The 12,557-nt window shown below is 49.2% G+C and overlaps 1 protein-coding gene across 6 annotated transcripts in view; it reads right to left on the reverse strand.

Moving 5' to 3' along the window:
* The window catches only part of SLC7A6 (solute carrier family 7 member 6), a 35,571-nt gene that overhangs the window by 6,839 nt on the left and 16,175 nt on the right, over window positions 1-12,557 (reverse strand). For all 6 annotated transcript variants that reach the window (XR_009006043.1, XM_007198167.2, XM_007198165.2 and 3 more), the window contains exons 5-8: window positions 5,751-5,876; window positions 3,521-3,665; window positions 2,762-2,885; window positions 2,446-2,549 (exon numbers count right to left, since the gene is read on the reverse strand). Coding sequence is in view for 5 of the 6 variants with exons in the window: in XM_007198167.2 (XP_007198229.1) it covers window positions 2,446-2,549; window positions 2,762-2,885; window positions 3,521-3,665; window positions 5,751-5,876 (499 nt within the window). In the remaining variant the exon portion in view is untranslated. The remainder of the gene's footprint in view (window positions 1-2,445; window positions 2,550-2,761; window positions 2,886-3,520; window positions 3,666-5,750; window positions 5,877-12,557) is intronic.

Here is a 12,557-nt window from a genome sequence, read left to right on the forward strand (position 1 = left end):
GGTAGGCGCTAGAATGCCTATAGTCCCAGGATAAGGTGTGTGAGGAGAGTGCTGGGAAAAACCTGCTTATGAGGCCACGCTGTGGGGTCTGAACAAACACCAAGAACCAGCTGTGGCTCTGAAGTAACCGCCTGACCGGATTTGACACAGAGACTCTGGTAACATCACTGAGGCCAACTAAAGCAGGGAGAGGCTAAGGTATGGGGAGGAGGACAGCCAGACATCTGTGACAAGGTCCCATAATAGAAGAGGTCTGAATGAGGGTGGACACCCTGGCAGAGGACAAATCTGCTGGTCTTCTGTGTGTGCCCACACATTTGAGCTGGGAGATGAGGGTGGACTCCAAGGGAAAAAATCAAGAGGCCAAGAGGCTGGGAATTCCCTGGCAGTCCAGTGGTCAGGACTCTGCGCTTTCACTGCTGAGGGCCCAGGTTCGATCCCTGGTTGGGGAACTAAGATCCCACGAGCTGTGTGGTGCACCAACCCCCACAAAAACAAAAAGAGACCAAGAGGCCAAGTAAGGAGGACTGACGGAGCACAACCTCACAGCTGGAGACAAAGCACACATGGGGCACATGTGAAGTTTGAGATACTTATGGGCCATCCCAGTGGAGCCACAGGAGTTGATGGTATCATCTGGAAGGATGTCATAGGGCACGATGTTGAAGTTGGCTCACAAGGCTAACATCTGTACTAAAGTCGAGGAGAAATATGCAGAGGGAATGCTGGAGAGGATGTGAAGGTGAGGCAAAGGTGTCTAGTACAAAGCCAAAGACAGCTGCATGGGTAATAAAGAGAAAGTGAAGAAGGTAACACAGGCAGAAACGGTTGTGCATTATCTTGACATTACTGCAGTTCACTTCATGCGCAGGTCCAGATTCTTACTCTGAGTCCCCTACCCTCACCCTCACCCTCATCCTGTCAATGCCACAAGATAGCTGAGTGAGGTTAGAATATACCTACTACCTAAATATTTTGGGACAATTGGCAGAGTCAGTTGGGATGTCCTGGGCCTCAGTAAGGGTGAGGCTATGGGAAACATCATCTTTGAGTGGGGCAACTTATGAACAGCCACATGGGGTGCAACCTTGGCCACACCAGGCTGAGGTGAGGGAAGATGACACCATATTCTTTTTGTTTTTTTTTTGGCTGCACCACACAGCTTGCGGGATCTCAGTTCCCCAATCAGGGATTTAACCTGGGCCACGGCAGTGAAAGCCCAGAATCCTAACCACTAGGCCACCAGGGACACCATATTCTTTTACAAGGCCTTGATCTCTTTATTACTCTGGTTGCCCTACAGAGGCCCCAAGTACATGGACTGGGGTGTCAAAATTAGTAAGAAGAATGAATAGGACAAAACTATCTCTTTCATTAATTCATTCTCCCTATCTGTTCATGTGGCAAATATTTACTGAATGCCTATTATACTCCTGGCCCTGGAGACAGCAACATTTATACAGTGAGTGAAGAGAAATCAAGAAAGAAGACTTCCTCTTAGATATCAGAGGGTCACAGAAGCCATGGGAATAGTTTCAGAGGAAGAAGGGTGGTAAATATCACTTGCTTCAGGGGTCCAGTAGGGTAAGAACTAAAAGCAGGCTAAGAAGGAAGTCACTGGCACCCTTGACAAGAACATTTTTAAGGTAGTAGAAGCCTACCTATGGGTAGAAAGATGAATGACAGTCAAAATGCAAACGATTTCCTTTAGAAGTATGTCCAATAAGGAAGAGGGGAGATGAGAAACTGTTTCGTGATTTCTCCAAGTGAAGATGAGAGAAGCTTGTGCACAGCTGCCTTCAAATGAACATCCACCAAAGAGAAGGGCCAAGTGATGAAGTGAAGTGCTGAAGAAGAGGGGACGTGCCGGAACCCTGAGACCAGGTAGCAGAATCAGCCTGAAAAGGCAGAACTGGTCCTCTCTATGAAACAACTGGAAGGACAGTGCTCTTACAGGTAAGTCTCTGTACAGAGAAACGAGCTGGAGCCTACCTGTCGGCCGCAATGTTTTCTGTGATGTGAGGGCCAGAGTCATCCTGTACCAGTACCCAGTATACAGCAAGTGCTCAATAATCATTTATTACAAGAATGAATCCTGGGCCTGCAGCATAATCTGCAGGAGCCTAGAGTCTGGTCCCCAACAGGATCCCTCCTCCAAGCTACTGCCTTCTTCCCCTCTACCTCTTACCAATCTGTCCTCATCTCACATGGAAACGTAAGCGACCAGCACACAAATGTTGTACAAAGGCAAGGACGCGCATGCACACACGCATACACAACACAGAGTACTAACCACTATACGATCATGGCCACACATGCATACACACACATACACACCCTGCATGTCCGAGAGAGGGATAAGGGAAAGAAGGGCTCCGACGGATTCACCTAGAGCCTCAGAGAATTAAATACTGGTCTGTTATCGGTGAAGCAGAAACACAGTACCTTGATGAAGCAAAGATAGATGCGTTGAGGCCCCCAAAGCAGGACAGGGCAACAGCAATGGGAATGGTCCAGCTAAACATGCCAAATGTCTGGTCAGCAAATGTCTGGGGACAGAGCACAGAAGAGGCACTCAGCACAGGACAGGGTTTCCACAGCCTCCTGCATCTCTCAGGACAAATGCCATCACTGCTGAGCAGCCCGCCCTCTGGCCCAGACCCACCACGTGGCCCTGCAGAGCTGGAGTGGCAGCAGAAACAAAGATCCAGCCATTCAGTACTATGAGATGACGAGCAAATGGGGATCCCAACAGACTCACCACAGCCACGGCATCACTGCCAAGGACATCTGAAATGCTCAGCACTGTGTAATAGGCCACGTTGGTCAGGATGTAGATGAGTGTCACAATCGGCATAGAAATCCCAATGGCCAGGGGCAAATTTCTGTCAGGACAACAGAAATAGGACTACCTGGAACCAACCTCTCCTTGGGGGGTCAAAGTTACCCAGGAATTCCCTGGCCTCTGGATCTTTGAGGCTGACTCCTCTTCCCCACGTAGCCTAAGGGAGGTATGCGCCCCACGCCCCAGGCTCTTTCTACTGAGAGAGAGAGAGAGAGACCCTTCCCTGTGAAGATGGCTCATGATCAATATTTGATCCTCGCCCCAGTGGGACCACTGGGTCCCACTGAAGGAGGAGCACTGTCCTCTAGGGACTGGAGGCCAGGCTGGGAACCTGGCTGCCCAGAATAAGCTTCTGGCTCCCCAGGCTTCAGTGTCAGCACCAGAGTGCAAGGTCTTAAAATCTCAGCCCCAGGTGGGTTAGCTGCTGCCCACCGAAGGACCTCTCCTCCAGGAAGGACCCTGGGGATCCTCCAGTGTGAATATGAGGCCGAGGAGCCAGGGGTTTCCCACCTTCACTCACTCCCATCCTCGCCCCTAATCCCTCACAGCTGGAGAAGGGGGAAAAGGAAGAAGAAGGGATGAGAGACAGAGGGGGGAGGGGAGGGAAGAGGGCAAGCGTGCCCACTATCAGCAGGAGTTCCAGCCAAGTTGGGGAGAGTGAGGTCCCACCTTTACCTTTCTGGGTTTTTGATTTCTTCTGTTACAAAATTAAGGGTGTCCCAACCTGAGTAAGAGAAGAGGGCAGAGTAGAGGGCGAGAGAGAGGTCTCCCAAGTCCCAGGAGGAACCCTTAAAGGCATCCTGAAAGTGCTCAGAGTGTCCTGTGGGGGCAAAGGCGGGGAGGGGTGCAGAGAGGAGAAAGAGGAAGGAGAAGGACAGGAGAGATGGCAGGTGTAAGGAGAAGAGGAAGGAGGGGGAGGGGCAGCAAGAAAGAGGAAGGGAAGAGGCAAGAAAAGGAGAGAGGAGGAGGGTCAAGAAAAGAAGGGAAAAGCAAGAGGGCAGGGAGAAGAAAACAAAAAACAAAAACAGTTTAATACCAAAAGAACCACCACCACCAGCTCCCCACACCCCACCCACTCCCTCTGAATAGTTCATTTTCCTTTAGTAGAACTAGACAATCTCAGAAAAACAAAGACATTCCTGGCTGCCTTCTGACGTGATAACACCTTTTCCAAAGCCCTAGTGAATTTCCATTTCCTGCAGGAGACCACACGGTAGGCCACAGTTCTTCTTCCTATTTTTAGAAAGAACCCTGTTTCACATAAAGGAGTCATTTTTCATTAACAATTAGATCTTCCTGTGGAACTGTCTCTCATGGCCCAGACGGTTCCACAACTTGGTCACATGGGTTTCTCAGTCTCATGGAGAGAACTCTGTTGCTCTCCTCGCAGTGGCTATGGTTGTGTGCGGCAGGAAATCACAGGCTTCGAAGCAACTGGGATCTTATTTCTCACTGGGCCTGGGGTAGGCCTGGGCCACCTCCACCCTTGGAGAGGCAGCCTAAACATCTGTCATCCTCCTTGGAGGCCTCCAGAGACTGCAGACTTGCAAGCCAAGGGAACAGCACCCAGCTGTCCAGGAGGCAGACCTTCTAGACACATTGGAGGTTTTTAATAAGACCCAGACTTCTAAGGAAGCCTGCTGTCACCCACTGCAGAAAGCCTAGACCCATCCCCCAATGTGGCAAAAAGGGCTGGGTGTGCAACAAAGAGGAGGGAAAGTAGAGACTCCCGAACCCCAGGGGTGCCACTCATCATACACAGTAGTTGTTCCCTAGGGCACAGATCCTGGAGGGAGAATTACTCAACTACCCAATTTGACCCCAAGATGTTTCAGAGACTCTAGGAACATCCAGATGGCTGGCTGTACTAACTTGGCACACAGGCACAAAGGTACTGGACCAGCTGCCTAAGATTCACCCAGGGCACTTCTTAAAAACACACCTTTTTCTTTTTTTGTTTTGTTTTGGTTTTTGGCCACGCCACACGGCTTGTGGGATCTTAGTTCCCTGACCAGGGATTGAACCTGGGCCCTCGGCAGTGAAAGCCAGAATCCTAACCACTAGGCCACCAGGGAATTCCCCAAAACACATCTTTTTGAACTCCAAGCCAACCAGAGTTTGATCCAATAGGTCTGAGATTGGGAGTCTCAGCTCCTCAGGGGATTGTAAACACAGTCAAGTTTAGAGACAGATGACCCAGAGAACTGTGTTGTCTAATGATTGAGACATCCTTGGCCAAGGGCACCTCAGGACTTCTCTAAGGGGTCAGGGAATATTGGGAGGCCTGTTACCCTCCCTGTCAGCCTGCTCTGATCTGGGAATGAAAAGCTCTCTAAAGCCAACAGGCAGGAAAGTCAGTGCCAACTTCACAATATTTTAATATTTTGCTGAGAGCTGACTTTAGGAGGAAATGCTAAATAAGAGCAAGTCCAGATGAAAAGTAAAGGCTGCAGAATAACCACTCATTTCCAGACCCCATCTCCCTGCCACCCACACACTTCCCGCCCCTCTCAAGGAGGGCCAAGCCCTCCTCGCCACTGACTGGCGGTCACAGACCAAAAGCAGGAGCCAGAGCAGGGCTCACTCTATCTCCACTGATTACTTTTACGACCCAATTACAACCCAAGTTTCAAAAGCTCCTAGGCCTTTGGCTGGCTTCTTGCAATGCTCCCCACCATCACAAAGGGAAAGCAGCCCTGAGGGAGGGGCTAATTCATGTCCACTAGGCCAAACCAGCCTCGCCTAAGAAGCCCGAGAACAGATTTCCTGTTGTCACTGACACAGTCTAGCACGTATACAGAAAGAGCTGAACAGTAAAGCTAACAGAGTCCCCACATCCTCCTCAGGGAATCCAGGGGAACTCCCGGAGTCACCCACCCTCCTTCCAACCTGGGGCCCTTCTTACCCTGGCACAGTTTAACAAGGCCCATGACAATGATGGCAATGAGTGCCAGGACCTTGGCGTAAGTGAATGTGTCCTGCACACGTGTGCCCCACTTGACGTAGGCACAGTTCACAAACGTCAGCAGACCTAGGAAGAAAACCATAAAGTCAGTGGCAGGCTTGAGCTGAGGGCACCGACGCCCAACCTCTCTTTACAAAGCGTATCATTTCTATCCTGTCTGCCTAAGGCAAAGTGGCCGATGGACTGGTCAGAACCAGGAGAACAGGCAAATGGGGGACATCCCCCATCTGCCCCAGCTGAGAGGAAAACATCCCATCACTGTTGACAAGTAATGATACAAAGGCATGCACTACCACATATTCATGCATTCTGACAGCCCGAACCATTTTTGGAAATTCCCCCCAGGCCCAGGAATGGTGAACTTCACCCATTCTTCCCCACTCAGATTCCCAAAGTTTCAAACCACCTGGGGCACAAGACCTCTCCATGGCCACATTAGAGAATGGGGACAAGAGAGGCCCAACAACAAATAAGGTCAATTTAAATGCAGGTGGCAGGTCACCTAGCAGTTAGGGAGACAATGTTTAGCATGTAATTATTTTTTAAAAAGCCTGTCATGTGCCTGACAATTTCACATATATCCTCTCAATTAATTCTCACAACCACGAAATAGACATTCCTATTCCCATTTTGCAGATGAGGAAACTGAGGTTAACAGAGGCTAACTACCATTCCCAAGCTTACATAGACCTCCCTGATCTCCCCCACCCCATTCCTATCCAAACCTCCCAGTTCTCGGATAGGCCCATGGAGAAGTGGGCTCGCGTCAGCACTGCTGGCTTTACATTCCAGCTCCTCACATACCTCAGTGATACCTGGGTCCTGTGTTAGAGGTCCCACCACCTTACCCCTGCTAAATAGGGAGCGCTCTGATCCATGTAGAGGACTCGAGAACAGTATCCAAGGGGCTCCACAGTGACACCTCTAAGTACTGCCCCTAGCCTCCAAAAATAGAACTTTTACGAGAACCTCAAATGTTATTACAAAATTTGGGGGCTCATCCTCCAGGCCACGTCTACCTACTTCTACCCATGTTGCACTCTCTCCTTCAGCCAGACTCTCTCCTTACTGATGCCGGATATACACATAAGAGAAATGTCCTCCCCTCCTCCTCCTGCCATAGGCAATAGCACTCCCACTTTCAAGGTCTAGCTCAGTCCCCACTTCCTCTGTAAAACCTTGCTAAAATATATCAGCCAGCTCCTCCCTGAGCTCTCTCTCCCTGAACCCTACAACATTCTCACTTCACACACAGCTTAGTACCTTGTGCTGTGGTCATATGGACATATGTCTCAAGAAGGTTCCTCTCTCTCCCTCAGGCATCTGGGTGGTACTTCCCCAAGGAGATCACAAATTCTTAGGGGGAAACAAAAGCATACTGTTTTCTTAAGCTTACTGCCAAGCAAAGATGGGAACTGATCAACCCTGATTGGAATCAAGATGGTGATGACTTTCGCTTAACTGCCAATCCCCTGGAGCAAGGCAATTTTCAGAAAGTTGGACATTCCTCCACTCAAATGGAGAGGAGAGCCTAGGGCCAGCCTGTGGATATAAACATGAGTGGCTGAACAGCCTCCATGGCACTTTAAGAGCTTTCATTCAGTACTTTGGCAAATGACACAGGTGCTTACTAGTCAGTCATATAGGGTGCGTGGGGGCAGGGGGGTGGGGGAGAAACGAGGCGGTGGGGAGTAAATAATGGGCAAGGGGGAAGGGAGAAGACCAAAGGAATGCACACTGCTGGCAGGTCTTCCCGGGGACCTGCCCTGCTAATCAGAGTTCACTGCGTGAAGCTAAGCCTAGATCAGCTAACATGAGGATTACCTAATAAATAGCCACCAGTAATCCACAGGCCTCTGTGCAATACAGTAAGCATATTTTGAAGTACCTGCCAGGCCCCTTCTTGGGAATTGCTCCCCCTTCCCTATCACGGCTGATAGAGTCCAACAACGGACCCAAGCTGAGCCTATTTGATTATCTCTCCCAAGAATATGGAGTCAGGATACCAAGAGACTGAACCTATCTAACAGCAGCGAAGTCAGGAGCCACAGCAAGTCAAAATCACATAAGAGCCCCTGTAACAGAGGAAGAAAAGCCACAAGAAAGCAGAGGAAGGAAGCAGGGCTACAAAAACGAGCAGAAGTGAGAGCAGCTTGTAAGAAGCTGTGCAGCTTGTGAGAAAAAGATTGATGAAGGAGAAAAACGAATACTGTATGCTAACACATATATATGGAACCTAAAAAAAAAAAAGGTTCTGAAGAACCTAGGGGCAGGACAGAAATGAAGACGTAGAGAATGGACTTGAGGACACGGGGAGGGGGAAGAGTAAGCTGGGACGAAGTGAGAGAGTGGCATTGACATAAATACACTACCAAATGTAAAATAGATAGCTAGTGGGAAGCAGCTGCATAGCACAGGGAGATCAGCTCGGTGCTCTGTGACCACCTAGAGGGGTGGGATAGGGAGGGTGAGAGGGAGACGCGAGAGGGAGGAGATATGGGGATATATGTATATGTATAGCTGATTCACTTTGTTATACAGCAGAAAATAACACACCATTGTACAGCAATTATACTCCAATAAAGATGTTTAAAAAAAAAAAAAGGTTGATGAGGAAAGACACAGAAATATACAGAAGCCAGAGGCAGAGGCAAAACAGACAAGAGACAAAGACAAGGAGGCAGAGACAAAGAGATGGAGACAAGAAGAGCGATAGAAACAGAAAGATGGACATACACACGGAGAAAGAGGCTGTCTCACAATGTCCTGGCTGTGCTTGCTGTGCTTCTGGTTTGTAGCACTGAAATGTGGCTGCAAGATGGGGAGAGAAGCTGACACACTCCTCAGCCCACTGACAGGCAGTCCCTCCTCTGGGTTCTGCTCCTTTTCCTTCCCTACATCCTGCTACAAACTGCCCCCATGGCTTGGGCCTCTGCACACAGTGGGAATTCAATGAGTGAAGGCAGCACCTCAGTGGAAGCCCCTGCAGAGCCTCTTCTCAAAGACCGGATGGAAGGATACACAAAAGCCTGGTCACAGCAGCTGCCTCAGGGAGGAAGACTAAAGCTCTGAGAGGGAGGAGACTTTTCCACGGTACACCATTTTAGATACTTTGACTTACTTACCATGCACATACACTTCTTTCTCAATAAAAGTACTTAATTTAAAACATTATGTAGGGGGCTTCCCTGGTGGCGCAGTGGTTAAGAATCTGCCTGCCAATGCAGGGGACACAGGTTCAAGCCCTGGTCTGGGAAGATCCCACATGCCGCCGAGCAACTGGGCCCGTGAGCCACAACTACTGAGCCTGCGCGTCTGGAGCCTGTGCTCCGCAACAAGAGAGGCCGCGATAGTGAGAGGCCCGCGCACTGCAATGAAGAGTGGCCCCCACTCGCCGCAACTAGAGAAAGCCCTCGCACAGAAACGAAGACCCAACACAGCCAAAAATTAAAATAAATAAATAAATAAATAAATAAAAAACATTTAAAAAAAAACATTATGTAGGACTTCCCTGGTGGTGCAGTGGTTAAGAATCTGCCTGCCAACGCAGGGGACACGGGTTCGAGCCCTGGTCCCGGAAGATCCCACATGCCGCAAGCAACTAAGCCCGTGTGCCACAACTACTGAGCCTGCGCTCTAGAGCCCATGAGCCACAACTACCAAAGCCCACGTGCCTAGAGCCCATGCTCTGCAACAGACAAGCCACCGCAATGAGAAGCCCACGCACCACAATGAAGAGTAGCCCCCACTCGCCGCAACTAGAGAAAAGCCCGCGCGTAGCAACGAAGACCCAACACAGCCAAAAGTAAATTTAAAAAAACAACAACAACAAACCACTATGTAGGACTTCCCTGGTGGTGCAGTGGTTAGGAATCCTCCTGCCAGTGCAGGGGACATGCGTTCAAGCCCTGGTCTGGGAAGATCCCACATGCCGCTGAGCAACTAAGCCCGTGGACCACAACTACTGAGCCTGCGCTCTAGAGCCCACGAGCCATAACTACTGAAGCCCATGTGCCTAGAGCCCGTGCTCTGCAGCAAGAGAAGCCACCGCAATGAGAAGCCCGCGCACCACAACGAAGAGTAGCCCATGCTGGCCGCAACTAGAGAAAAGCCCGCGCGTAGCAACAAAGACCCAACGCAGCCAAAAATAAATAAATAAATAAAATAAATTTATAAAACAACAACACTATGTAGCCAGGGAGCAGGACCAGGAGTAGAGTAAGGTGAGTAAGGAGCCCAGAGCACAAAATTTAACTAGGCACTCAGTGTCAGGGGACAACCTGGCAAACCTGAGAGTGAGTGCATCCTTAAATGCTGGCCCCAGGAGCCCTGCTTGCTTCACTGGACTCTCAGCCCTGCCAGAGAACAAAGAGCTCCAAGAACAGTCTACCAAGCAGAAGCCAACTCCCTCGAATGTTTTCCTGATTCTAATTAAGAAACAAAATTTCACCATCTGATCCCCCACCCCCCCACCCCACCCCCCGCCCGCCTCCCAGAGCTCCCATCTAGCAGCAAGGACTATACCAGAGCTCAAATACAAGAGAGCCAGGCTGTGAGCCTGGAGGCCAGGCGCTCAGACTCAACTACCACAGTTAAAACATCCACGCCTTCCCTCTTCCTCCGATCTCATTTCTTTGCTGCAAGCCTGCACCAATGAGTGTGGGACCCATGTGAGGGTCTTCCAGGCTCTCTAGGGGCTTGTTGCTGAGAAATACTCAAATAGCAGATCCAGATCCAATCCCTAAGCAGAAACAAATCCCCAAAGTCTCTCTGTGGCAAAGATGGCTACATATCTTCTAATATCTGTTCTTCCATCTTTCCTTAGTAATAGAAATTTTAGCTGGAGTCCGGCTGCCCAAAATAATGATGACATTTCCCAGCCTCTTTTGCAGGCAGGTATGGCCAAGTAACTAAGTTCTTAACCCAGGGATATAAGCAAAGTGTCACATAAGTAAGACCTTATAGGAGTATCTTTGAAGGGTGAGAGGTGCCTTTCTTTGTCCTTCCTGTCAGCTACAACGCAGACATGACTAGAGCTTGAGTAGCCATCCTGGACCACCAGCCAGAAGTCACATGCTGAGGATGGCAGAGCAGTAAAACAGAAGGAAGGAACCTGAAGAATTATGAAGTCATCCTACTAGCCCCATGCTGCCTATTTTTAACATGTGAGAAATAAATTTCAACATGCTTGAGCCATGCTCCTTTTGGTTTTCAGTTGTCTGAAACCCAGACTAATCCTGAATAATACATGTGCCCACAGACAAAAACTGCACCTCTCATACTCTCCTTCTGATGAGGAGATGGCCTGGCATCTGAAGCGGCAGTTCCAGTTATGCTGTCGCAGCTCCCTTCTCCTACAAGCACTGGGAGGAAAGGGAACCTTCCAATTCCTCCCACAAACAGGCATTTAAGGACAGAGGAGTGCAATCCTTAACAACAACGGCAAAGTGGGAAAAGAAAAAGAAGGGGAAAAAAACATCTACAAGTCTCTTAGGAGAGAAATGTTCTACAACAGTCTAGGAGAGGTAAACCCTTCCAGATGGAGATCCTGGAATCAGAAGCTACCTCTTGGCATGTGTATGAATACATAATGTACATGTCTTTTTTAAAAGCCTCCTTGTTTTTAATTACACAAGTATACATATTTAGTCTTATTATCAAAACATTCAAACTATATATAGGGTTAGAATCCAGGGTTTTTGAGCAACTGTGGTCAAGACCAGTCCTCCTCAGGCCTGTCACTGTCAGAACATAAAAGCTGTCTATCCATAGCAACAACTGACCAAAATAGGGGAGAGTATCCTTGCTACTCAGAACCCTGCCCAGGCATGAGTCCAAGACAGCAAGAGGCAATAGGAAGCCATTCAGGCATCACACAGTGTTTCCTCACTGCAGTCTCACCCTTGACAGTCTCCCTTTCCTTCTTCCTTCCCCTCCTCCTCCCTTCCCTGTCAGCCTTACCAAACAAACCCTCAGGGACAATGGAGTCTCAGCTGTGAGCAGACCTCTGCTGATGCCACTGTGTCAGTGCTGAACTGACTTCCATGTCAGTTCATGGCAAATACTCTCCAATGATGTATTTGAGGTTACATAACAGACAGGATCCCACAATGATAAATGCACCAAGACCTAAGCCAGAAACACACACTTCTGCAGACAAATCAAGTACTCCTACAATGCTGGGCACCTGGGCTACTGAGAATACTGCTGGTCACCTGGTCAGAGAAAGGACCTATGGACCTCAATAAGTGCCATTTTCCCCTACAGTCCCATAAGTGAATAAGAGCCCCTAAGCATACTGAGCTCAGCGGGCAGCCTGAGGCCCCACCCACCACAGAAGAGTCCAAGATCCCAGAATACATAACAGCAGAATGACAGTTTCTCAATCTCAGCACAACTGACATTTTGGGCCAGATAAGTCTGTCATGTGGGGCTGTCCTGTGCATTATAGGATGTTCAGCAGCACTCCTGACCTGTACCCACTAGATGCCAGCAACACCCCTTCCCAGCAGATGCGACAACCAAAAATGTCTCCAAACCTTGCCAAATGTCTCCTGGGGGGGAAACTCATCTCCAGTTGAGAACCACTGTTCTGACATAATGAGTACCACCTAAGACAATCTGAAATCCAAAAAAAAAAAAAAGCTGCTTGGATGTATCTCCCTGCCATGTGTAACCTGGGACTGGGGTGGAGGGCTGCTGAAAGCCAGGATCTGAAATAGCAATGCCTTCAGGGCCCGAGAAGGT

This window comes from Balaenoptera acutorostrata, chromosome 19 (genome assembly GCF_949987535.1).
Source record: "Balaenoptera acutorostrata chromosome 19, mBalAcu1.1, whole genome shotgun sequence".
Lineage (NCBI taxonomy): Eukaryota > Metazoa > Chordata > Mammalia > Artiodactyla > Balaenopteridae > Balaenoptera > Balaenoptera acutorostrata.